This window comes from Fundulus heteroclitus, unplaced genomic scaffold (genome assembly GCF_011125445.2).
Source record: "Fundulus heteroclitus isolate FHET01 unplaced genomic scaffold, MU-UCD_Fhet_4.1 scaffold_1003, whole genome shotgun sequence".
NCBI lineage: Eukaryota > Metazoa > Chordata > Actinopteri > Cyprinodontiformes > Fundulidae > Fundulus > Fundulus heteroclitus.
This window is the reverse complement of record NW_023396470.1, coordinates 1,004-24,623: the sequence shown is the minus strand read 5'-3', so window position 1 is coordinate 24,623 and position 23,620 is coordinate 1,004. Positions and strand designations below refer to the sequence as shown.

At 40.0% G+C, this 23,620-nt stretch overlaps 3 protein-coding genes across 3 annotated transcripts; 2 read left to right on the top strand and 1 right to left on the bottom strand.

Annotated features, from left to right (window-relative positions):
* Window positions 1-4,957: 4,957 nt before the first annotated feature.
* Window positions 4,958-7,771, top strand: LOC118558114. The gene is made up of 2 exons (XM_036128585.1): window positions 4,958-7,638; window positions 7,715-7,771. Exon 1 carries the CDS (start codon window positions 5,290-5,292, stop codon window positions 7,267-7,269), a length of 1,980 nt encoding a protein of 659 aa, XP_035984478.1. The 5' UTR covers window positions 4,958-5,289; the 3' UTR covers window positions 7,270-7,638; window positions 7,715-7,771.
* Window positions 7,772-9,694: 1,923 nt separating this feature from the next.
* LOC105923455 (sialic acid-binding Ig-like lectin 14) lies at window positions 9,695-12,188 on the bottom strand. The gene is made up of 8 exons (XM_036128583.1): window positions 12,142-12,188; window positions 11,748-11,841; window positions 11,179-11,553; window positions 10,783-11,082; window positions 10,452-10,706; window positions 10,286-10,352; window positions 10,028-10,067; window positions 9,695-9,927 (listed from the first exon to the last, which is right to left on the bottom strand). The coding sequence occupies exons 2-8, from the start codon at window positions 11,833-11,835 to the stop codon at window positions 9,718-9,720; spliced, it is 1,335 nt and encodes a 444-aa protein (XP_035984476.1). The 5' UTR covers window positions 11,836-11,841; window positions 12,142-12,188; the 3' UTR covers window positions 9,695-9,717.
* Window positions 12,189-19,527: 7,339 nt separating this feature from the next.
* On the top strand, window positions 19,528-20,593 carry LOC118558113 (myelin-associated glycoprotein-like). The gene is made up of 3 exons (XM_036128584.1): window positions 19,528-19,615; window positions 19,810-20,190; window positions 20,286-20,593. The coding sequence occupies exons 1-3, from the start codon at window positions 19,528-19,530 to the stop codon at window positions 20,591-20,593; spliced, it is 777 nt and encodes a 258-aa protein (XP_035984477.1).
* The last annotated feature ends 3,027 nt before the right edge of the window (window positions 20,594-23,620 follow it).

Sequence of the window (23,620 nt, the reverse complement as noted above, 5' to 3'; positions counted from 1 at the left end):
GAAGCTAGCGGAGCGAGATACAGCTGGCGGAGTCAGGTTAAACGTGCGCAAAAAATAATTACTTTTTTTTTAGTTAATTAGCAACGAAACTTTGAGGAACGAAATAAAACCGGTATTAACCGTGTAAGTGACAGTGAAATGATTTATTTCTTGGAAAAATGTATGTTTTATTTCAGATTATGTATTTTAAGTTGTTTAGTTCAAATTTGAGGTTTATGTAAAATTATTGTATTTTATTTCTTTTGAAACTATTTGTTGAAAAGTTATCGCGAGATTTGCGTATATAAGAAAGGTAGCGAGATTTGCATGAGAGAAGGAGCAGAAATCTGGGAAAGAGTAGCAGTCTCGTATTTGCTGTAGCTGAAAGAGTGGACAAAGAAGAATTAGTCTATTAAAGACCTCCGAAGTGGCAGGCGGTCACGAGGTAACTTTGTTACAGTATGTGTCACCTGACTGTCTGTAAATGTATCCATTTCTAAAGCTTGTCTTTATTTTTGTAGTTTTCACGGCATTTATTAAAGAGCCCGTTTTGAAGAAGCCGTGCCAGTGTTGTCACTTTGGAGCAACAGTGAAAACTCCTCCAGCCAGCCGGTTACAAACCGTTAAGACGACAGCAGCCCGCAGTGAGTGACAGTGCAACTCTCCAGCCAGCGCCGGTTACAAACCGTTAAGAAAACGGCAGCCGCACCAACGCCGGTTAGGACCGTTAAAGAGGACTGCCGCTGCAGTGAGTGACGGTGCCATGTGTGTAACACAAGAGGGCGCCATTTGTCAAGCTCACCGTTTTCAAGAAACCAAGCGCAGCAGCAACGTACATCAGAAGTTCGGTGGAAATGAATTAAGGACAGTGTAAAAGTAGAATAAGAGTGGATTAGGTGAAGTTTAAAGCCACATAAGTTTCTACAACACATTTGTCAAAAGGTTACTTATTCTCTACTGAACTTCAAAGTGATGTGTTGTTGTTAAGGAAAGAGTGTTGTGTATGTATCTTGAGGTCAAACTAAGTGGGAAGTTAACAAATTTCTTAAGTTGAAATACATCTGTATTAAGAATGAATCTCATTACAGCTACAGTATAAAGTAATATTCAAGTCACATAAGTTAGAAATTTAAAGGAGTATTTTGCAATTTAAAAAGAGCATTTAGTGACGTTTAACCAGACTTATAAAATGACTGACAAAGATCATAAAGAACTCTATGCTCTATCAAGTACTGAAGTGGAGGAAAATGATACTGAGCAAATCTCAGAACCACAGACTGTTCGAAGAAGTGAAAGAGTTAGAACGTTAACCGAAAAGGGTAAAGAGCTTCAAGAGGAGAAACTTAAAATGCTTCAACACAGATATGCAGTCGGTTTTGAAAAATGGAGATATGAAGCAAGACTGAGCAAAGTCATATTAAGAAAGGAAGCTTCAGACAGTGAATTAAAGGAGCTGATTAACAATGTAAACGTCACCTGCATATATATGCAAACTATTTATGAAGAAATACGGCAAATACACACTCCTGGTGCAGACGCAAGGCGCAAAGTAGATGCATGTACATCACTTTCTGCATTTATTGTCAGAAGAGCTGAGAAACAACTGCAAGGAGACTCTGCAGAAGACGACGAAGAGCCATGGCCAGATTTTGGGTCATGCTTAGGATCTGAAAGTATGACCTCAAGGTCAAAATCCAGAAGCTCTAAAGGTAGTTCAGGTAGTTCACAAACAACCAAGAGATTGGAAGCAGAGGCGGAGGCAGCTGCATCTCAAGAAATATTAGCAGTTATGGAAGAGCAAGAAAAGGAAACGATTGAGTTACAAAAATTAGAACGCGAGAATTTGGAAAGGCAGCAAGCAATGGAAGAGCAGCGAAGAAAGATTAAACGCTTGGAAGAAGTTAAAAAATTGAATGCCGCAAAGGCACGAGTAAAGGTTTATGATGAAGCTGAAAGTATTTCTGAAAGTCAGAGTTCATCACAGAGCATTAAAGCAGAAAGTGAAATCCAAGCAATCCCTGTCACAGCGCACAGTTCTTCTCCAGCTCTAAATATTACCCATTTCCATAATGCTAAAATTGTTGAATCTATGCCGCATAATCCTACAGTAATAAACCAAGCCCAACAAAGTCCTGCTGAACAACCTAAGGCCACCATAAGCCAAACACTTAATGCATCAAGTCCACCATTCATCCCTCAAGCCACACAGGTTTCCTCTGCTGCAGCTCAACAACAGTCAAATTATGAGCTAGTTGGCATACTAGCAGAAGCAATAAGCGCTAATCGTCTTCCAACTCCAGAACCTGCATTGTTCACTGGTGACCCCTTAAAGTTCAAAGATTGGCAGTTGTCCTTTGAAACCCTGATAGAAAGTAAAAACATTCCAAAGAATGAGAGACTCTATTATCTCAGAAAGTATCTTGGTGGACCCGCGAAGAAAGCAGTTGAAGGTTTTCTTCTAGTGGGGACAGATGAAGCATATGACTCAGCTTGGAAAGTGCTGGAAAAACGTTTTGGAGATCTATTCACCATAGGAAAATGCTTCAGAGACAAGCTTCACAGTTGGCCTAAAATAAACTCCAAGGATGGAAGTGAGTTGAGAGAATTTGCTGACTTCCTGAAGAATTGTGAAGCTGCAATGTTACACATAAGGTCACTGGAGATTCTCAATGATTGTATGGAAATCCAGAAACTCTTGCTAAAACTTCCAGATTGGTTGACCACAAGATGGAACCGGACAGCCATGAAATAAGAAGGGCTAGTGATGGAGAATATCCATCTTTTCATGTGTTTGCTGATTTTGTATCCACTGAAGCAGACTTAGCATGCGATCCTATAGCATCAGTGCAAGCTCTTAGAAGTTTGGAAATAAGTAAACCCAAACAATTACGCAACCAAGTCATCCAAGCAAAAACGCTAACAACAAACTCAAACACACAAATACTGTGACCTGTCCTTTCTGCAAAAGAAATGGTCACATCCTTGATAAATGTTTCAAATTCACAGAAACCCCACTCCAAGACCGTATCAAGTTTGCACAAGCAGAAAGGCTGTGTTTTGGATGTTTAGAGAGAGGACATCATTCCAAGAAGTGTGACAAAAAGAGCACATGCGAAAAATGTCAAAGAAGACATCCAACATGTCTGCACAATGACGCGTTCATTGAGCGTAACAGGGTAATACCTGCAGTGAGTGAAAAGTCTCCAGACAATGACGAAGCTGACGCTGAAGAAGGAGACAAACCATCGGTGGCGATCTCTAACAGGGTAACTCAAGCAACTTCAAGCACGTTGACATCCTCTATTCTACCTGTATGGGTTTCATCAAAGAACGACCCAGACAGAGAGGTTTTAGTTTATGCACTACTTGATTCACAAAGTGATACATCCTTCATCTTGGATGAGTAGCCCAAGGTCTTGACACAAATAAAAGTAAAGTCAATCTGTGCTTGTCAACTATGTCCACCAAGTCAACAGTTATACCATGTGACAAGCTGGTAACCTTCAAGTTAGAGGATATAAAGATGAAAAAAGAATTACACTGCCACCAGTATATACAAGAGAGTTTATCCCTGTCAACAGATCACCATATCCCAACGTCTGAAACCGCCTTAAAGTGGCCTCATCTGGAAAAGCTGGCAGATAAGCTACCTCCACTGCTCGAATGCGAAGTTGGTCTACTTATTGGCTATAATTGTCAACAAGCCCTCCTACCACGCAAAGTTCTTGCAGGCAAAGAGAACCAACCTTACGCACAGTTAACTGATCTTGGCTGGAGCATAGTTGGTTGCTCATCTCAATTTCAAAATCACAACGATGTCATCGGTACAAGTCACAGAATAATTGTTCGTGAAGTATTCCCTGTTTCACAACCAGCAGTTGAACTCAAGAAACAAGTACATTTTGTATGCAGAACTCAAGTAAAGGAAGCCAGTCCAACTGATGTGATTAAGGCTTTGGAATCCGATTTTTCTGAACATGCAACAGATGACAATCCAGTTTCACAGGAAGACATTTTGTTCATGTCAAAGGTGACCAAAGGTATAAAACAGAAGAACGATGGTCATTACGAACTCCCGTTACCATTCAAAACAGACAATCCGAATCTCCCAAACAACAAGCAAAGTGCTGAACACAGATTGTCTTCATTGGAACGTCGACTAAGAAGGGATGAGAAATACTATAAAGATTATTTCAAGTTCATGAACGATATTATAACTCGCGGAGATGCAGAAAAGGTGCCAGAACATGAGCTGAACAACAAGACAGCATGGTACATCCCGCATCACGGGGTTTACCACCCCCACAAACCAGAGAAAATACGTGTGGTTTTTGACTGTTCTGCACACTTCCAAGGAACATCTCTCAACGATCATCTATTGACTGGACCGGATCTCACCAACACATTGGTTGGAGTGTTATGCCGATTTAGAAAGGGCCTCGTCGCCATTATGTGTGATGTGGAAAGAATGTTCCACCAATTCCATGTCATTAAGGAACATCAAGATTATTTAAGATTTCTTTGGTGGGACAAAGGCAATTTAAACTCCGAACCTTCAGTTTACAGGATGAAAGTACATCTTTTTGGAGCAGCATCATCTCCTGGATGTTGTAATTTTGGACTCAAACACATTGCATTACAGGGTAGAAACAAGTTCAGCAAAGAGACTGTTGAATTCATCCAAAGAGGTTTTTACGTTGACGATGGACTTACTAGTGTAACATCAACAGCCAAAGCTATACAGCTGGTCAAAGAGTCAAGGGAACTTTGCAAAACAGGAAACCTACATCTGCATAAGTTTGTGTCAAACAATAAAGAGGTGCTTGCAACAATTCCCCAGGAAGAACAAGCTCAGTCCAAAGATCAGAACATGGCTTTTGGAGAACTCCACATTGAACGTGCACTTGGAGTACAATGGTGTGTAGAAGCAGACCAATTCCAGTTCAGAGTTCAAGTTAAAGAAACCCATTGACCAGAAGAGGGGTGCTTTCGACTGTTGCTTCCATCTATGACCCTCTTGGGTTCGTCGCCCCTTTCACATTGATTGGAAAGCAAATACTCCAAACATTATGCAAAGACAAGGTCAACTGGGATGATGATCTTCCAGACCACATTCTACCACGATGGGAAGCATGGTTGAGAGACCTGCCTAAGCTGGCAGCTCTGAAGATCCCACGAAGCTACTCACAAGACATCAACATCATACAGTATGAATTGCATAACTTCTCGGATGCGAGCCTTGACGGTTATGGTGCATGTTCATACCTTAGAGCAATAAGCAAGGAAGGACAGATAAGCTGTTCACTCGTCATGGGAAAAGCGAGAGTTACACCCATCAAACAAATGACCATCCCAAGACTCGAACTGTCGTCGGCTGTAACTTCAGTCCGAAACGCGGATGTAATTAAACAAGAACTGGAAATCAAAAATCTACTAGAATATTATTGGACGGATTCACAAGTCGTACTGGCATATATAAGCAATGACGCTAAAAGATTTCACACATTCGTTGCCAATCGGATTCAACGAATAAGACAAAGTACGAGTCCTGAAAAATGGCAGCATGTCAGCTCAGCGGAAAATCCGGCTGATCACGCCTCAAGGGGTTTAAATGCTGCACAACTGAAAGAATCAAACTGGTTGAAGGGTCCAGATTTCCTTTGGAAAAAAGATCTTCCAATAAAAAAGGAAATGGTGGGAGAAGTTGAAGGGACAGATCCTGAACTCCGTACAGGTCATGCACACACTGTGCAGTCAAAACAAGTGAGCCCTGTTCTAGAGCGTCTAAAGAAGTTCTCTGATTGGTCGAGAGCTGTAAAGGCTATTGCCAGACTCAAACGATGCATAAAAGAGTTTAAAGGTGTTCAAGAAAGAACAAACAAAACAACAGATCTTGAAGAGAGAAGAGACACAGAAGTTTTCATTATCAAGCTAGTGCAAAAGGAAGCTTTTACTGAGGAAATACAGAAAATCAGATCTCAGAAGGAAAATTCTCTGCACAAGCATGACAGACTAAAGCAACTAAATGCTTTCTTGGACAAGTCCGATGTTCTCAGGGTGGGAGGAAGATTGTCCCAATCAGCCTTGCATCATCATGTCAAACATCCCGCAATTCTTACCAAGGAGTCCCACGTATCAGCTCTCCTCGTTAAACACTACCATGAACGTGTACATCATCAAGGAAGAGGCATGACCATAAATGAATTACGTGCAAATGGCATATGGATTTTAGGATGTGGAAGTATGGTTTCTTCGCACATTTACCACTGTGTTAAATGTAGGCGATATAGAAAGACCACAAATGTCCAACAGATGGCAGAGTTACCAGAAGTAAGAACAAAAACAGCACCTCCTTTTACATATTGTGGTGTTGACTGTTTTGGCCCATTCATGGTAAAGGAAGGAAGAAAGGAAGTCAAAAGATATGGATTATTGTTCACCTGCTTATGTTCACGAGCTGTGCATATTGAAACACTTGATGACTTATCAACTGATGCTTTCATGAACGCTCTTCGGGTTCTGATTGCCATAAGAGGTCCTGTTCGACAACTAAGATGTGACCAAGGGACAAATTTTATGGGAGCCAGAAGAGAGTTTTTGGAGCTAATGAAGGATATGGACCAAGAACCACAAAGAGCTATTGGTTGTGAGTTTGTGATGAACGTTCCATCAGCTAGCCACATGGGAGGTGTCTGGGAACGGCAAATTCGAACAGTACGAAGCATACTAACAGCAATGTTAGATAAATTCTCAAACAGACTTGATACAACTAGTCTAAGAACGCTCTTTTACGAGACAATGGCCATCATTAACAGCAGACCCTTAAGTGTGGAGTATCTTAATGATCCCTTGGGTCCAGAGCCTTTAACTCCCAATCACCTATTAACGATGAAGTCTTCAGTTATTCTTCCCCCTCCAGGACAGTTTTGCAGAGAGGATTTGTACTTGAACAAAAGATGGAGAAGAGTACAATTTCTAGCAAACGAGTTTTGGCAAAGATGGAAACGAGAATATCTGTTAAATCTCCAACAGCGACAGAAATGGCAAAAAGTTTCACGGAACCTCCACATTAATGACATTGTGATCCTACAAGATGATAATGCTCCAAGATGTAAATGGAAGCTAGCTCTAGTAGTAGAGACTCTAGAGAGCCCAGACGGCAAGGTTCGAAAGGTGAAACTAAAGACAAGTGAAACGACATTTGACAAAGGAAAACCACTGACAAGGTTGATATATTTAGAAAGACCTATTCATAGGGTAGTGACGTTACTTGAGACTAATACAGAGTAAAACAGACTTTAATTCTGACATTCATTGAAAAATCACATTGAAACAAATTAGTGATTTTGGTGGGAGTGTAAGTGACAGTGAAATGATTTATTTCTTGGAAAAATGTATGTTTATTTCAGATTATGTATTTTAAGTTGTTTAGTTCAAATTTTGAGGTTTATGTAAAATTATTGTATTTTATTTCTTTTGAAACTATTTGTTGAAAAGTTATCGCGAGATTTGCGTATATAAGAAAGGTAGCGAGATTTGCATGAGAGAAGGAGCAGAAATCTGGGAAAGAGTAGCAGTCTCGTATTTGCTGTAGCTGAAAAGAGTGGACAAAGAAGAATTAGTCTATTAAAGACCTCCGAAGTGGCAGGCGGTCACGAGGTAACTTTGTTACAGTATGTGTCACCTGACTGTCTGTAAATGTATCCATTTCTAAAGCTTGTCTTTATTTTTGTAGTTTTCACGGCATTTATTAAAGAGCCCGTTTTGAAGGAAGCCGTGCCAGTGTTGTCACTTTGGAGCAACAAAACCGGTTACCAATATTTTTAAATAAGTGTTCCAGTTCCAGATCATAAAAAATAATAACGTTTCCGGTTTCGTTTCTGTTCCTTGAACCGGTTCAAAGCCCTGGTTAAGAGTTTAGGCAACCTGTTAAATGTATTAAAACTCTGTCATAGCGATTTTAAAAAACTGTAATTTTGTTGAAAAAAAGTAGATCAAACTTGACAGAAAACTTCTCATTTAAAGTGGTATCTCTCTGGCTTTAAGAAACACTAAAACAAAATATTGTGGTAACAGTCACTTTTTAGCTGAAGCAGAGGGAAAAAAATTATAGAATCACTCAATTCTGGGAAAATATTATGGAATCATGAAAAAAGAAACAGAACGCTTCAACAGACCAATAGTACTTTGTTGCTCCTCCTCTGGCTTTTAGAACAGCTTGCAGTCTCTGAGGTGAGGATCTAATGAGTAACAAATGGTAGTCTTCATCAATCTGACTCCAACTTTCTCTCATTGCTGTTGCCAGACCAGCTTTATGGGTTGGAGACCTAGTCATGGATCAGTTTCAGGATTACCACCATGCCCAATGCAGATTTGTGATTCATCACTGAATATAACCTTCATCCAATCATCCACAATCACTTTTCTTTCGCCCTTTGTAACCTTTTCTTCTGTTTAGTTGTTAATGATGGTGTACATTTAGCTTCTCTGTATGTAAATCCTATTTCCTTTGGGCGGTTTCTAACAGTTCAGTCACAAACGGTGACTAAAGTTTCCTCCTATTTGTTCCTATTTGTTTTTTCTGTTTTCAAGACTTATTGTGTTAAGTTTTTTTGTCTTCTTGGTCTACCAGCATGCTTTCCTTTAACCTTTTTTTTCCTTTTACCCTCTCCTGTTGTTTGTACACAATAGTCAGCAACCAACGTCTTTTGTAACATTGGGTGATGATTTACCTTCTTTAAGAAGTTTCATAATCCTCTCCTGTGGTTCAGTTGACATCTCTAGTGTTGATGCCATAATTCATGTCAGTCCATTTGGTGCAACAGCTCTCCAAGGTGTGATCACTCCTTTTTATCAGCAGACTAATGAGCGGATCTAATCTGATGCTGGTGTTTACGGAGAGGAACATATCTAGAGTGATTCCATCATTTTTTCCTTCGCTTGAGCTGAAAAAGTGACGGTTACTGACCACCACATTGTTTTTTTTTTATCCCAATTTATTTTTGTGCTTCTTAATGCCAGAGAGTTTTAAAAGTATTCAGAATATAATATACATTTAATTTAATCATTCATGAGATTTGAGAATATGGCTGCTTGTCTCCACATTTGATCAACAATACTCAACCACCAAGAGAATGAATTTAAATGCGTTAGTCAAATACATGGATGGGAATTGCCATTAAATGGTTATGAAATGAGGGTGACAAATATTGAAGGTAAAAATGGAACTCAGAGCTGGAAAGAAGGCCAAATTTTTTAATCAATGACCTTAAAAGCAGCTTTTAAAGAGAAACTGGATTAGACTAAAATTGCAGCAAGCAGTTAAAAGCTTTTACAAAAATCAATAAATCTGAAGCATACAGTCTTGATCAGTGCATCTCTACCACCAACCACAATAAAATACAACTTTATCATCCAATGTGACGTCATAGTTTTAAGTTTGGTTTAAATCTATATAATGCATCAAGCATGTAAATGAAATAACGTGTTATATACTGTTTTAGAACATATTAAGGAGTTTTAAGATGAGAATAAGATGGAAATTAATATCTGAATAGAGATTAACGATTGTTTTCTATTACAATGATAAAACCATATTTATGTGAGACTTGTAGGAAAAAGAGCTTTTTAAGCTTCCTGTCATTAAACTGGGGAAAAAAACTACACAGATTCAAGAAATAACATCTCTGTGAATTTTTTTTTTAATGTTCTCATGTTTTCAAACAACAGTGACAGAAGTTATGTCTTCTTCACTCGTGCATAGAGATCCTCTGGACTGTCAGCAGACACTTTGACCTGAGCGTACACCGACTCCTGCTGTCCTCCATCCTGCACTGAGACGGAGGAAGCTTCAGGTCGCCTCTGGAGGAAAGTCATGTCCCCATAATGAAGTTCTTCCTCTGTTTCACTGGCTGCCATCTGAACAGCATCCTCCTCACATGTTTGACTCTGTGTGGAAATGAAATTGTTCCTGTTTAGCAAATGTCGTCACAACCTGCAGATGAAAACTTACTGCAGTGCTGAACACAGAAGATGGAAAATTCCTCACCTGGATCTGTTGTGGAGTTGAACGTCTGGACTTAAAGCACCTGGAAGAGATCAGAGATCTGTCAGAAAAAATTCAATGTTGGAGAGGAAATCACAAAGACTGACTGAGGGAATCAATAATGATCTGAAACAGACATGAGAGGGTCAGATGTACAAAAAAAAATGTAGGACTAAGGACTAGTTCAGATATTAATCTGAAGGTTTAAATGAAAGCTCAATTATTAAATTTAGGTTTATCATTGTAATTGTTGATACCTACCAGACAGAAAGAACCAGGGAGGTTAACAAAATGACTCCAATTACAATTGAGACCCAGTAGGGAAATCCTTTTGCAAAGTAGGAGAAAAAAAGTTTACCAATGACAAAAAAAAAAACTGTGGAAAACATGTGTCCATTAAAAATGTGATTGAATAGACTCTAGTTACCTCCACCAAGAAGGATCACTGATGATCTCTGATCACCCAGATCATTTGTAGCCTCACAGTAATACTCTCCTCCCTCAGTAGCATTGAAGCTGTAAACCTGCCCCACAGATACATTAATGGCTCCATGTTTGCTGTTCCTGAACCAGGTGAAGCTGGCAGGAGGCTTGGCTCTGCTGGAGCAGCTCAGCTCCACCCAGCTACCTGCTGACACCAAACCTGATGGACTGATGGATGCTGAGGTGTCTTTAGGAGCATCTGAGGAAAATGGGACACACATTAACTTTACTGATCAGAAACAGCTGAACCATGACGTGCTGACAGGATCACTTACATGAAACACTGAGAGTCACTTCTGTCTCTGCTGTCTTGCTTCCTCCATTCACAGGATATGTGGCAGAACAGCTGATGTTGTATCCATCATGTGTGTCTGACAGAGTGATGTTCTCCTGGATTTTAGTTGTAAAGGTTCCCTCTGTGTTTTTCTCTGTTTGTCTGTGAGAGTCTTGTTGGAGACTCCAGGTGAGTTCAGGAGGTGAGTCTGGACAGGGAGTCAAAGCTGAGCAGCTGATAGTGACAGACTGATGCTCCTTCAGATCAGCAGGGATGTTAATGCTGGGACTCCAAGGAGAATCTGGGAGTTTAAATAAAACACAATTTAATAACAGAAATATTTTGTGCAGATTAATATATAAAGAATAGATTTCAGATAAAATTGAAGCTCTTTTACCTTTAACTGTTATGTGAAGAGGATCAGCACATGCTGTTGCTTTGTAGTTCCCGTTCTGAACTCTGAAGAAGTATCTGTCTGTAAAACTTGTGTTTAAATCAGGAAACAGAGTGGTGCAGTTTCTCTCTGTCAGGTTTCCAATATTCAGTGAAAAGGTGCTTACTGACCCACTGCTGTTGAAAATAACAACGTTTGGATTGGCAGAAAAATCCTTGTTTTTTTTCATCCAGATTCCATAGACAGTTGTGCTGCTGTTAAATGTTTTGTCCTCTGTATTAAAGCTACATGGGATTTGCAGACAAGATCCATTCAGAGCTTCAATCTTCTTTGGTGCAGTGATTCTGAGGCCTGGTTTTTTGCAATCAGCCAAAGCACCTGTTAAAACAAACAAATGATGAACATAATGTGGAGCAAAATCTGCCTGCAGAGAAACTTCATGATCCACAAACTCCAGTTCAGCTGCAGCATGTTACACGTGGAGCCTTTAAACAATATCAGAAATTAATGTTTCAGACCAGAAATGATTTATGGGACGTCTCTAAATGAAAGGAAGTGAACAAACAGCTCACCTGGAAGAAAGAAGACACTCAGTAACATGTTGACTGCCAACACGCTCTCACACAGAGCTGCCATCAGATTCAGGCGGTCCTTCTTCATCTCAGACTGGAAACAAAACATTTAGGTGATTTATTAAAGTAGGTCTGAAATTAGAGGTTTAGCTCATAGCAAAGCAGCTTTAAATGCACTCTACACATTTCACCCATAAGCTTAACTCACAGAGCAAGAATTGATAAGTTTAACTCCAAGGTTTCTCTTTAAAAGTTTTCCCAGCACTCAAATCATGAGAAACTTCATAAACTCCTCATGAATATTTGTTAATAATAGAAAGCAAAAACGTACAAATTGTACAGATGAATAAGCATGCTGAGATATTTGGTTAATTGATTAACAATGTAAACTTACCAGGATTTCTGCAGCTGAAACTAAAACACTTTAGTCTTAAAACCAGTCGATGTGTTAAGATGAGTTGATCAGCAGCAGAATAAACAACCACCTTCTCTGTGAACAGACATGTTCATTAGAGAAGTCTCCATCCTTCCTGCTCTGTGAAAGAGGAAGTCAGCTCTTTATCTTAATTTTAACACGTTATCATATGAGGTATGGTAACATATAGCTCAGAGCCATTTACTGAATATAATTATCACAGATTCTTTCTCATTTCTCAGTTAAATTTGGCTATGATAGTTACTGAGCTTCATCACAGAAGAGGAACATATCAAACAAAACATTGAAAATACACGCAGCTTTCATTTATCGTATGTGGTTGTGTTTTATTTTAAAAACTTGTCGCTGTGAGTTTAATGCAGAACTGATAAACCCGCTTCTTATTTTACTGCAACTTCTCAATTTTCCTTCAGCACTTTGTTTAGCTATCAGTTCACAAAGACAGAATAACACATTAAAGGCACCCCTTGATGCACTTTGAGTCGGTGAGCTCCCAAATGTGCTCACATCGGTTGGATTATTATTATCAGGACGATCCTACCCAACCGTGTTGTTTAACTGAATTATTAATGCAAGCTACCTTTCCATAGTTTTGGGTAGAACCATTTGGGGATCACATGTAGTCATGGTTGTAGATTGAATAAAAATACTTTCTGTTCACAAAATCCTCCTGAAAGCCCCATTTGCATCTGAAAAACTGACTATTGCTGCAAAAGGGACTTTAATGTTGGTCCGTTCAGCTGCATAGTTTGATTAATATTGAACTTGGCTGACAGTACTCAGACCTTCTTAGCTGGTTACTGGTAGGCTTGGTTCAGGGTTGCTGGTCTGGTCAGGATTTCTCTGTGAGCCCTCTCAGAAAAGTCTCCGCTGTCAGGGACCCCAGTTTGGTCCAGTGTGGTCCAGTGTGGTCCAGCAGCAGCATGGATACGTGAAGGGCCCGGTTCCTCATGGTGGCGCTCTCCAAGGCAACAGAGACTCTGCGTCCAGTTCTGGTAGGATTGTCCTTAAAGCAGCTGATGGGACTGCCTTCATCTGAGTCAAGAAAGATACATGCACTATTCCTCGCTAATAACAATAATAATAATAATAAAAGTATTATTATTAATATTATTGCTGTTCTTAATAACTGTTAGAAGTACATTTTACAGACAGAGCTGCCATTAGATTCAGGCGGTCCTTCTTCATCCCAGCAAAGCAGCTTTAAATGCACTCTACACATTTCACCCTTAAGCTTAACTCACAGAGCAAGAATTCATAAATTTAACTCCAAGGTTTCTCTTCAAAAGTTTTCCCGGCACTCAAATCAGGACAGACTTAAAAATGTCTTTATGAATATTTGTTGATAACAGAAAGCCAAAACACTTGAGTATATAATGTATCTTTTTGACAAAATGTATACATGAATAAACATGCTGAGATATTTGGTTAATTGATCAACAATGTAAACTTCCCAGGATTTCTGCAGCTGAAACTAAAACACTTTAGTCTTAAAACCAGTTGATGTGTTAAGATGAGTTGATCAGCAGCAGAATAAACAGCCACCTTCTCTGTGAACAGACGTGTTCATTAAAGAAGTCTCCGTCATTCCTGCTCTGTGAAAGAGGAAGTCAGCTTTTTCTCTTAATTTTAACATCATGTTGTCATCATATGAGGTATGGTTTAACACACAGCTCAGAGCCATTTACTGAACATAATTACCACAGATTCTTTCTAATTTCTCTGTTAAATTTAGCTATGATAGTTGTTCAGCTTCATCACAGAAGAGGAACATACCAAACAAAATATTGAAAATACACAAAGCTGTCATTTATCGTATCTGGTCGTGATTTATTTTAAAAACTTGTCATTGTGAGTTTAATGCAGAACTGATAAACCCACTTTTGATTTTACTGCACCTTCTCAATTAAGAGAAAGTCAGCTCTTTCTCTTAATTTTAACATCATGTTGTCATCATATGAGTTAGGGTTTAACACACAGCCTAATATAAATATAACTAGTTATTTTTCATTTCACAGTTATATTTATCTATAATAGTTACAGTTTTTATTGATTGCTTTGACACATTTTTCAAAACAGTTAACGCAGAGGTCTAAACAGTGGCACCAATGGTCAAAATGAAACATTTTGTTTGCAAAAGGCTCCAACTCTGCCAAAACATTTAACATATGATCCAAAAGCACATTTTGCCCTCAAACAACACAACCTGCACACAAATGTTTGAGCCCTTCCAATCATTCGTTACACAAGGGGCAACAAAATACAGAATACCGCACTCAATGTGAATCAGTGCAGCATTGCTGGTTCATTGTAGCCAAAGATTGTACGCAGCTAACATGTCAGTGCCATTTGTAATCAAATTTGCCTTTTTGCAAAAAATGGATCCAGAAGCAGGTATGCTGTGATCCAAATTTTTTTGATTATTCATTATTTTTTTTCCAGATAAACAAATGAAATATTCCAAAAAATGAAAGATTCCAACAGAAGATACTAGGGCTGTTTGTTCCTTCTAGTCCATTCTCTCTTGACGAATAGGCCACATGGCCTCATCTACGTCACATTCAATATTTTCACTTGCGATGCACCTAGGGAAAAATCTTCTTGCATGCCTGATCCATCCTTGACAAGCCTCTGCATCTATATCTTGTCATTGCATTGAGCAAGGGCATCTGCTCATGGGGCGGTGATCATATACCTTCCATCTCCATGCACTGAAGAATTCCTCTATAGGAATAGATAGAGATGTATATACTGTATAGCAGCAATACCTGCTCTCCTGTTGAAAAACTCTTACAATGGATGCAACCGTGTTTCTATTGAGAAAAGGTTGGACTCTTTGTCCCGCCCCTCTAAGTGAAAGGCCATGATTTACCACATGATCAATCATAGTTGCCCAAATTTCATCTGTAACTTCAGCCCTTCCAGCTACACTGCCACCTCGCACATGGACTCCTCTTCCTCATAATCTTCTTCCCCTGACCCATCTACCTCTTACTCTGACTCTCATCTGCCTTAGACCATCCATGCTTGCAAAGAACAACACTCAACATGGCCCCTTTTACGTAAAGCCTGAAAACTGACAGCAAATTGAAAAATTGTGTAAAGAAGTGTCAATCAGGTGCTTCAGTGATTTCATTCTGATCAAGAAGTTTCTAAGAGCTTGGAACATATGGTTTCTGTTTTGCTACCACAGCTAAAGCAATGGAGTTTGGACTGCTTGAATGATATCTGCGTTAACTGTTTTGCAAAAGGGTGGGGAAAAAGTGTCAAACCAATGAGAATGGGTTAACTCATTTGCAAGAGGTGTCTTTTGCTCTGCAGAGATGGTGATGATGAAAACTTAGAGGTTGCCAGCTTCTTCAAACAGGTCAAAGCAATCAACAAAAACTGTAAATTTCCCTGCCGCTGCTAAAAATACTTGATAAAATGTAGTCAGTGAAGTAATCACACATTACTGGTCACTAATTGTGAGGAGAAAAGAGAAAGTTGTTTTTTGCCGTCTGCCTCATCAGCAGCCGCTAAAACTGACTGACGGTGCGGAGATGTTTGCTGAGGGCTCCATGAACCACATGACCCGGGGTCACATGGGGGGTGGGTCTCCGGAGAAGTCTTTTCCCATCAGATAATGATTTCTTGAAAAACCATAGCTGTTTTTACATAATTGAGACGTTGTGGCATGGCATGGTCAGCCGTCAACAGTAAGTACCACGGCGTGCTACACACAATGGAAGAAGAGCAACTGATTGATCTGTCAATCGAGATGCAACTCTTCTGTGTCCATTAAGTTTTTCTTCCATGACTGAAGTTGAACTTGCAGTGCTTCCTGCGCAGATGGAACGTCCACCACATCAGATCTGAAGGAAACCTTTCTCCAGCACAGCGGTGACACATTGGGGTGTTCCAAACACCTGTTGAATAGCCACGTGTAAGAATAAGGATAAGAATGCCTTTATTGTCCCGCAATGGGGAAATTCGGGTGTGACAGTGTGTTACGGCCCCTGGCCTCTTGAGACTGTGCAGGCTTGTGTTAGTTATGCAGGTCCATCCGTGACAGAACACCTTCCTGATTGGCTGAATGAAGGCTGCAGAGGAGCAGCGACCTCATTGGACCAGCAGAGGATTGTCAAGCCAATCAGATGCTGATGAGGCCCACCTGCATTACATGAAAGACTCCTGAACTCATTCCTTCAGTGGGGCAGCTAGTAGAAAGTAATTTTGTTAAGCTGTTCACCCACCTTTGGTGCTTACAACTGCTTTGGGCAATTTGAACCAGTTGTGTTAGCTTGTTTTGTTAAGCAGCTTATATCTGCTTTTTAGATTGACTTTGTACAAGCTAGAAGCTCGTGTTTGGGAAGCTTGGTGCTTCCTTTGCATGTGTGTTTTTTTCCCCCCTTTTCCCTTTTGGGCTGTTTTGGGTTTACCTTAGACCAGTGTTGTAGTCAAGTCACTATGCCTCGAGTCCGAGTCCAGGTTCAAGTCACCAGTGTTCAAGTCCGAGTCAAGTCCAAGTCATTAAAAAAAAAATCCGAGTCGAGTCCGAGTCGAGTCCACTACTCATCCGAGTCGAGTCCGAGTCGAGTCACTATTGATCCAAGTTCGTTGTAGGAACATGCCGTGACGTGTGATGAATGACATGAAGCAGTAACATTCCATTGCACTAATAACTCTTTCGCTGTAGTTACCCTTGGTTTTACTCGGTAAAACGACTGCTTTTTCCAAGTCTAAGACGTCTCCTAACCATGGTTTTTAAACATTGTTGTTATGGAACGTGCAACAGCGACTCGAGGTACGCTGATAGGCCGCATATGAAGGATGTTAAAGCCGCAAGCGGCGTCGATCGGCCCTCGCAGCCAAACGCACTCCAGCCTATTGGCCACCGCCGCGGCTCCGGCCGGTGTTCTGTCAGGTCAGCATACCGCGTCAGACCAGCATACCCATAGTGTTAAGCATGCGCGAACATGGTTGCGCATGCGTATAACTGCACAAAGTTGCGAAAACTTGAAGAAGCAGTCAGATTGCAATACCACTCAAAAAAAGCCCAAAAACTAAGTAATTAATTATGCGGCACAGCCCCGATAGCGAGCAGTTGGAGCCGGGAGAACCGTAGCGGTGCTCGGCTAAAGCGACGGTTAGCTTGCAAAAATAGTCCCAGCGATACGGTTACCAGCAATCATCTGCTGCCGGCAGCTGGGTGATAATTTTTAGCCGGTTAAGAACCAGTTTGCGCATGCGTAAGACTATGGGTATGCTGGTCTGACAGAACACCGGCCGGCGGGGTTCGCGCAGATGCTGTCACGCATTTACCTCGCCCGTCCACCGGGCGATTCCTACAAACGCGTTCGTCAGCGTTCCCCCATTACTCACAACAAATCTGGTGCAGATCGGTCGATGCAGCGAGGAGATACAGCCGTTGGATAATGGTAATGCATTTGGCCACCGGGCCGGACTAAATTGTTTGGCAGGACGGAAAATTTATACCGATTCCTGGACGGTGACTACAAACAGAAAAAAAACGGCCGATGACGCCATGAACGCCGAGCAGGAGAAAAATAACGACTTACCTTTCTATCAACTCGGCCAGTTTTCCAGTCTTTCCGAGCCCTCGACACTCAATCCATCGTTTGAGCTGAACGTTGGTATGTTGTTCTGCTCTCACACTGTTTGCCCAACCTTAGCGGCAAGAGGCGTTGCTCGTGAGATGGTGACGTCACGTGCGCGGTACGACATTTAGATATTAAAATCATACAACAAATAATATTCTAATGACATATTAAAATTATAGCCTAAAAGTCGAGTCTTTTTTCTCAATTTCCGAGTCAGAATGATCTGAATGTAGGAGTCCGAGTCCAAGTTCGAGTCATCAGTGCTCAAGTCCAAGTCAAGTCACGAGTCTCTAAATTTAGCTAATGACTCAGACTCGAGTTCGAGTCTCGGACTCGAGTACTACAACACTGCCTTAGACTGACATTTTGTCATTTAATTTGCACTTCACATTCTTGAGATTATTAGCCCTTTTCTTTGTTGTAATAATTGGGTTAAAGAGTATTATGTTTTGGGTTTGTAAAACCATTTTTTTATGTAATAAATCATCTTACATTCCACTTATTTTCTCTGTACACATTTTGTTACCGCTCCTGAACCCCGTTCCTGAACCCCTAGACCTTGGGGGCGTAACACAGTGGCAAACATCTGGGATGCAGCAATCTGTCCCTGAAAGAGCTCTGCAACAACTCCGTGCATGGGAGTTGTTGCAGACATTGTCCATCAGTGATGTGATTTTCCTTACAGTTCTTCTGTCTCCCACAACCTTAGGACAGCGCTGGCCCTCCTAATGAGTTTATCCAGTCGCCCCCCCCCCCCCCCTTTGTTTTCCCTGCATTTGCCCTGAGATGGTTCTGCTGGCACCAGTCTACAAAGCTCTGGATCCACTATCAGTACATGGACTCATCCTCTTCTCTGATGAGGCTGCCACCTTCAGAAGTTCTGCAGGTGGCAGCCTGGTGAGCTGATGGAGAAGTCTGTGGTGTATAAGGTGAACAAAGACGGTGCTAGTACAGTTCCCTGCGGTGCTCCTGTACTGCAGGTCAACTTGTCAGAGACACAGCTCCGTGTTGTCACATGCTAAGGTCGACCAGTGAGGTGATCCAGTATCCACTGGGAAAGTTGGATCTTTCCCAGTGGATACTGGCTACAAATCATATTTGATAAAAAATATATGTGTTTATGCAATACACAAATCAATATAAAATGTCTACAAAGGTTTATAATAAGTTTAGCACATAAAGCAAACCAAATGAAATATGTGTTAAACCATACTTCATGAGATTACGTCATGATGCTTAAATTAAGAGAAAGAACTGACTTCCTTTTTCACAGAGCAGATCGGATGAAGACTTCTATAATGAACACGTCTGTTCACAGAGGAGGTGGCTGTTTATTCTGCTGCTGATCAACTCATCTTAACACATCAACTGGTTTTAAGACTAAAGTGTTTTAGTTTCAGCTGCAGAAATCCTGGTAAGTTTACATTAATGATCAATTAAGGGTTAAGGTTTATTCATTTATACATTTTGTCAAAAAGATACAGTATATATTCAAGTGTTTTGGCTTTCCGTTATCAACAAATGTTGGTAACATAAATACATTTTTAAGTCTGTCCTGATTTGAGTGCTGGGAAAACTTTTGAAGAGAAACCTTGGAGTTAAACTTACCAATTCTTGATCTGCATGTTAAGCTTATGGGTGAAATGTGTAGAGTGCATTTAAAGCTGCTTTGCTATGAGCTATACCTCTAATTTCAGACCTACTTTAATAAATTACCTAAATGTTTGGTTTCCAGTCTGAGATGAAGAAGGACCACCTGAATCTGATGGCAGCTCTGTGTGAGAGCGTGTTGGCAGTCAACATGTTACTGAGTGTCTTCTTTCTTCCAGGTGAGCTGTTTGTTCACTTCCTTTCATTCAGAGACGTCCCATGAATCATTTCTAGTCTGAAACATTAGATCCTGATATTGTTCAAAGGCTCCATGTGTAACATGCTGCAGCTGAACTGGAGTTTGTGGATTATGAAGTTTCTCTGCAGGCAGATTTTGCTCCACATTATGTTCATCATTTGTTTGTTTTTATAGGTTCTTTGGCTTATTGTGGTGATAAAAAACCAGGCCTCAGAATCACTGCACCAAAGAAGATTGAAGCTCTGAATGGATCTTGTCTGCAAATCCCATGTAGCTTTAATACAGAGGACAAAACATTTGATAGCAGCAAAACTATCTATGGAATCTGGATAAAAAATAACTTGAATTTTGGCCACAGTCCAAACGTTATTTTCAACAGCAGTGGGTCAGTAAACACCTTTTCACTGAATATTATTGGAAACCTGAGAGAGAGAAACTGCACCACTCTGTTTCCTGATTTAAACACAAGTTTTACAGAAAGATACTTCTTCAGAGTTGAGAACGGGAACTACAGAGCAACAGCTTGTGCTGATCCTGTCAACATAACAGTTAAAGGTAAATCAGCTTCATTTTTATCTGAAATCTATTCTTTATATTTTAATCTGCACAAAATATTTATGTTAGTAAATTGTGTCTTATTTAAACCCCAGATGCTCCTTGGAGTCCCAGCATTAACATCCCTGCTGATCTGAAGGAGCATCAGTCTGTCACTATCAGCTGCTCAGCTTTGACTCCCTGTCCACACTCACCTCCTGAACTCACCTGGAATCTCCAACAAGACTCTCACAGACAAACAGAGAAAAACACAGAGGGAACCTTTACAACTAAAATCCAGGAGAACATCACTCTGTCAGACACACATGATGGATACAACATCAGCTGTTCTGCCACATATCCTGTGAATGGAGGAAGCAAGACAGCAGAGACAGAAGTGACTCTCAGTGTTTCATGTAAGTGATCCTGTCAGCACGTCATGGTTCAGCTGTTTCTGATCAGTAAAGTTAATGTGTGTCCCATTTTCCTCAGATGCTCCTAAAGACACCTCAGCATCCATCAGTCCATCAGGTTTGGTGTCAGCAGGTAGCTGGGTGGAGCTGAGCTGCTCCAGCAGAGCCAAGCCTCCTGCCAGCTTCACCTGGTTCAGGAACAGCAAACATGGAGCCATTGATGTCTCTGTGGGGCAGGTTTACAGCTTCAATGCTACTGAGGGAGGAGAGTATTACTGTGTGGCTACAAATGATCTGGGTCATCAGACATCATCAGTGATCCTTCTTAGTGGTGGAGGTAATTTTATACACTTGTTTCTTAATGTATCCTTTAAATTTCTATATCTGAAATATTGATTGTTGTGATTTAAGGTGTTCTTTTGTTAACAACCTATGAAATTTTTTTAAATATTGAACAAACAGTTAGCCCTTATTCAATGGTGCTGTAAGATCATTGCAGTTTTGACCCAAATTTAGTCTAAATTGGACTCTAAATATTTCATTGTTTTATTGAAACTGTCAAACAATTATTTTCATCCTTCAGCAGGACTCAGTGTTTATGTTACTCTGAAGATCCTGGGAATAATAATGCTCTGCAGTGCATTCTGCCTCTTTGAGTGGTGAGATGAGCTTTTCTATGAGTTTCAGATGTAAACCTGCTGCTCTGTTGTTACATGTTGGGGTTAGTTAATATTCTGTTTCTTTTTCTTTTAGCTGCTTTAGGTTCTCCAACATACAGGGGAAGGTAAGAAAAATAACTATGAATTTAGATAACAGGAATTATAGACACTTCGGAAACAATTTGTTTTACTTAGTTTAGTTTAGTTTGCATTTAAAGATACAGTGATGGTAAAAAATAGTTTTCTATCATTAGAATAGAAATATCTTTAGTGTCCCACAGCGGGGACATTTGGGTGTGACAGTGGCAAAAACACAGACAAAAATCATCTGACTTCTATAAATATCTATCAAAGGTAAAGTTGTCGATTTTCACAGAAATGTAGGTAAGAAACGCCCAAGTCCCTTTTTGAATAACTCCGGATGCACAAGACCGTCTTACCTGCTCTTCTGCTCCTCGGGGGTCAAGGGAAGAAGAGAAAATCCCAAATCCAATCTGGTCTTTTTCTTTTTACTGATGCCTTCCTCTTCTTCTCATAAACATGAACACGGTTTGCTTCTTGTGACTCTCAGCCATTTTCAAAGTATACGGTGAGAGCAGCGGAGTTCTCACCAATCCTTTTTTGTCTCCTTTTCCACAGAATGCAGAAGGAGCAGATGATGGCAACAAAGTGTTGGAGCTTCAGGAATCATGATCGTGACCTTGTCAGAGGATTTCTTCTTTCCATCCATCCAACCATTGCAAGTTCAAGGTCACAGCAGGAACTGGTGTCTGTCTCCAGGCCAGAAGAGGAGTCCAGCCTGGACAGCTCACCGGTCCATCACAGGCCCAACCATCGTGTCATGGAAGGGATTTCTGATGTCTTTACTGTCACCTTTGACTGTACATGTGTTATAAAGTGAAACACAATACTTTGGTGGATAAATGCAAAGAGGATTCCTCTAGTAGGATCTTGTTTAGTACAACATTTTTTTCCTGCAGTGTTACTTATTTTATGGTAATCTTTACCTGAAGTTTAATATTCAACATCAAGATTTTAAAGGATTTTGTTGACCTAGTATAAATTAAATTTAGATATAAACATTCCTCTTAAAACATTGGATTAAACTGGAAGAACTTGGAGTCATGGAAATTTAAATACTTATATGTAGAAAAAGGGCAACATTCATTTATATATGTTATTGCTACATGAAACCAAATTTAACACCAGCTCCGAAGTTTCTCCAGCGGTGGTCCGTGTTCCTCTGGTGTTCCTTCCAAGGTGTAAAGCTCCTGAATGTTCCAGAGCCTCCATGTCTTTCATGCAGGTCAACATGATGCCCTTAAATCACGTTTTTCACATTTAAACAAAGTACTGAACAAGGTACAGAAGTCACCTTTCCTGTTTATCAGCCTTGGCCTATTTTAATGTTGACTTTGCTTTAGTTTTCACATCGTGACTGTCCTATCAGGTATTGCTCCTGTTTCTGAAACTCGTTTTCTTTTCTCATGTCTCTCTCCTTTTGTTGCCTGAAATGTTTTAGTCTCTGCCTGCAAACTAAACTCCATCAGCTGCAATCAGACTCTAGAGGTCCTGCCAGGATTGCTTAAGATCTGTGGAAGCTTTAAAATAAACTGAGGAAGTTGATTTGTGTTGTCTTCTGGTTTATCATAGAGACTGAAACCAGCCTGTTTACTGGATGTGAAGTTTTTTAGTTATGCAGACAAGAAACATGTTTGTTGCTCATGCTTTTCTGTTTATATGTTTATATCAAAGACTTCTGTTTATTTGTCAAAGGTAACTAAGAAAAGAGAAATTATCACTGAGGTGCAAAAAGTAATTTTCTTTTCCCAATAATATCCATCAGAAATATCACACAGAGTTAACTAATATTGTTGGTAAAACAATTTCTACACAAAGAGAAGCCTGATAGTTTAGGTGCAAATTTTCCTTCTGCTCTTTATAGTTGGTAGTTGCTGATCCTGGAACAATGTTTTTATTTTGACATTTAATAGAACTTTTTTAAATGGTTAATATGTTATGAATTTAAATATATTCTTAAATAAAAAAATGTTAAAACAAGAAACCTACCTTGTTTACTCTGATCTAAATTCACCAATGACTGAAAATGTTATTAGATGATTGCAGAAGTTCACCTGTAGAAATAATGGACTGACAGCCCCGAGGAATCTCTAATACTGGCGGATGAACGTTTCACATTTCACACATAAGCTTAACACACAGAGCAAGAATTAATAAGTTTAAGAAGGAAAATTAGAAATAACTCCAAAGGTTGCTCTTCAAAAGTATATTTGTTAATAACAGAAAGCTCAAACACTTTAATATATAATGGATCTTTTTTTTGTGTTGTGATTCCTGTGGGGAGTGTTTCAAATTATG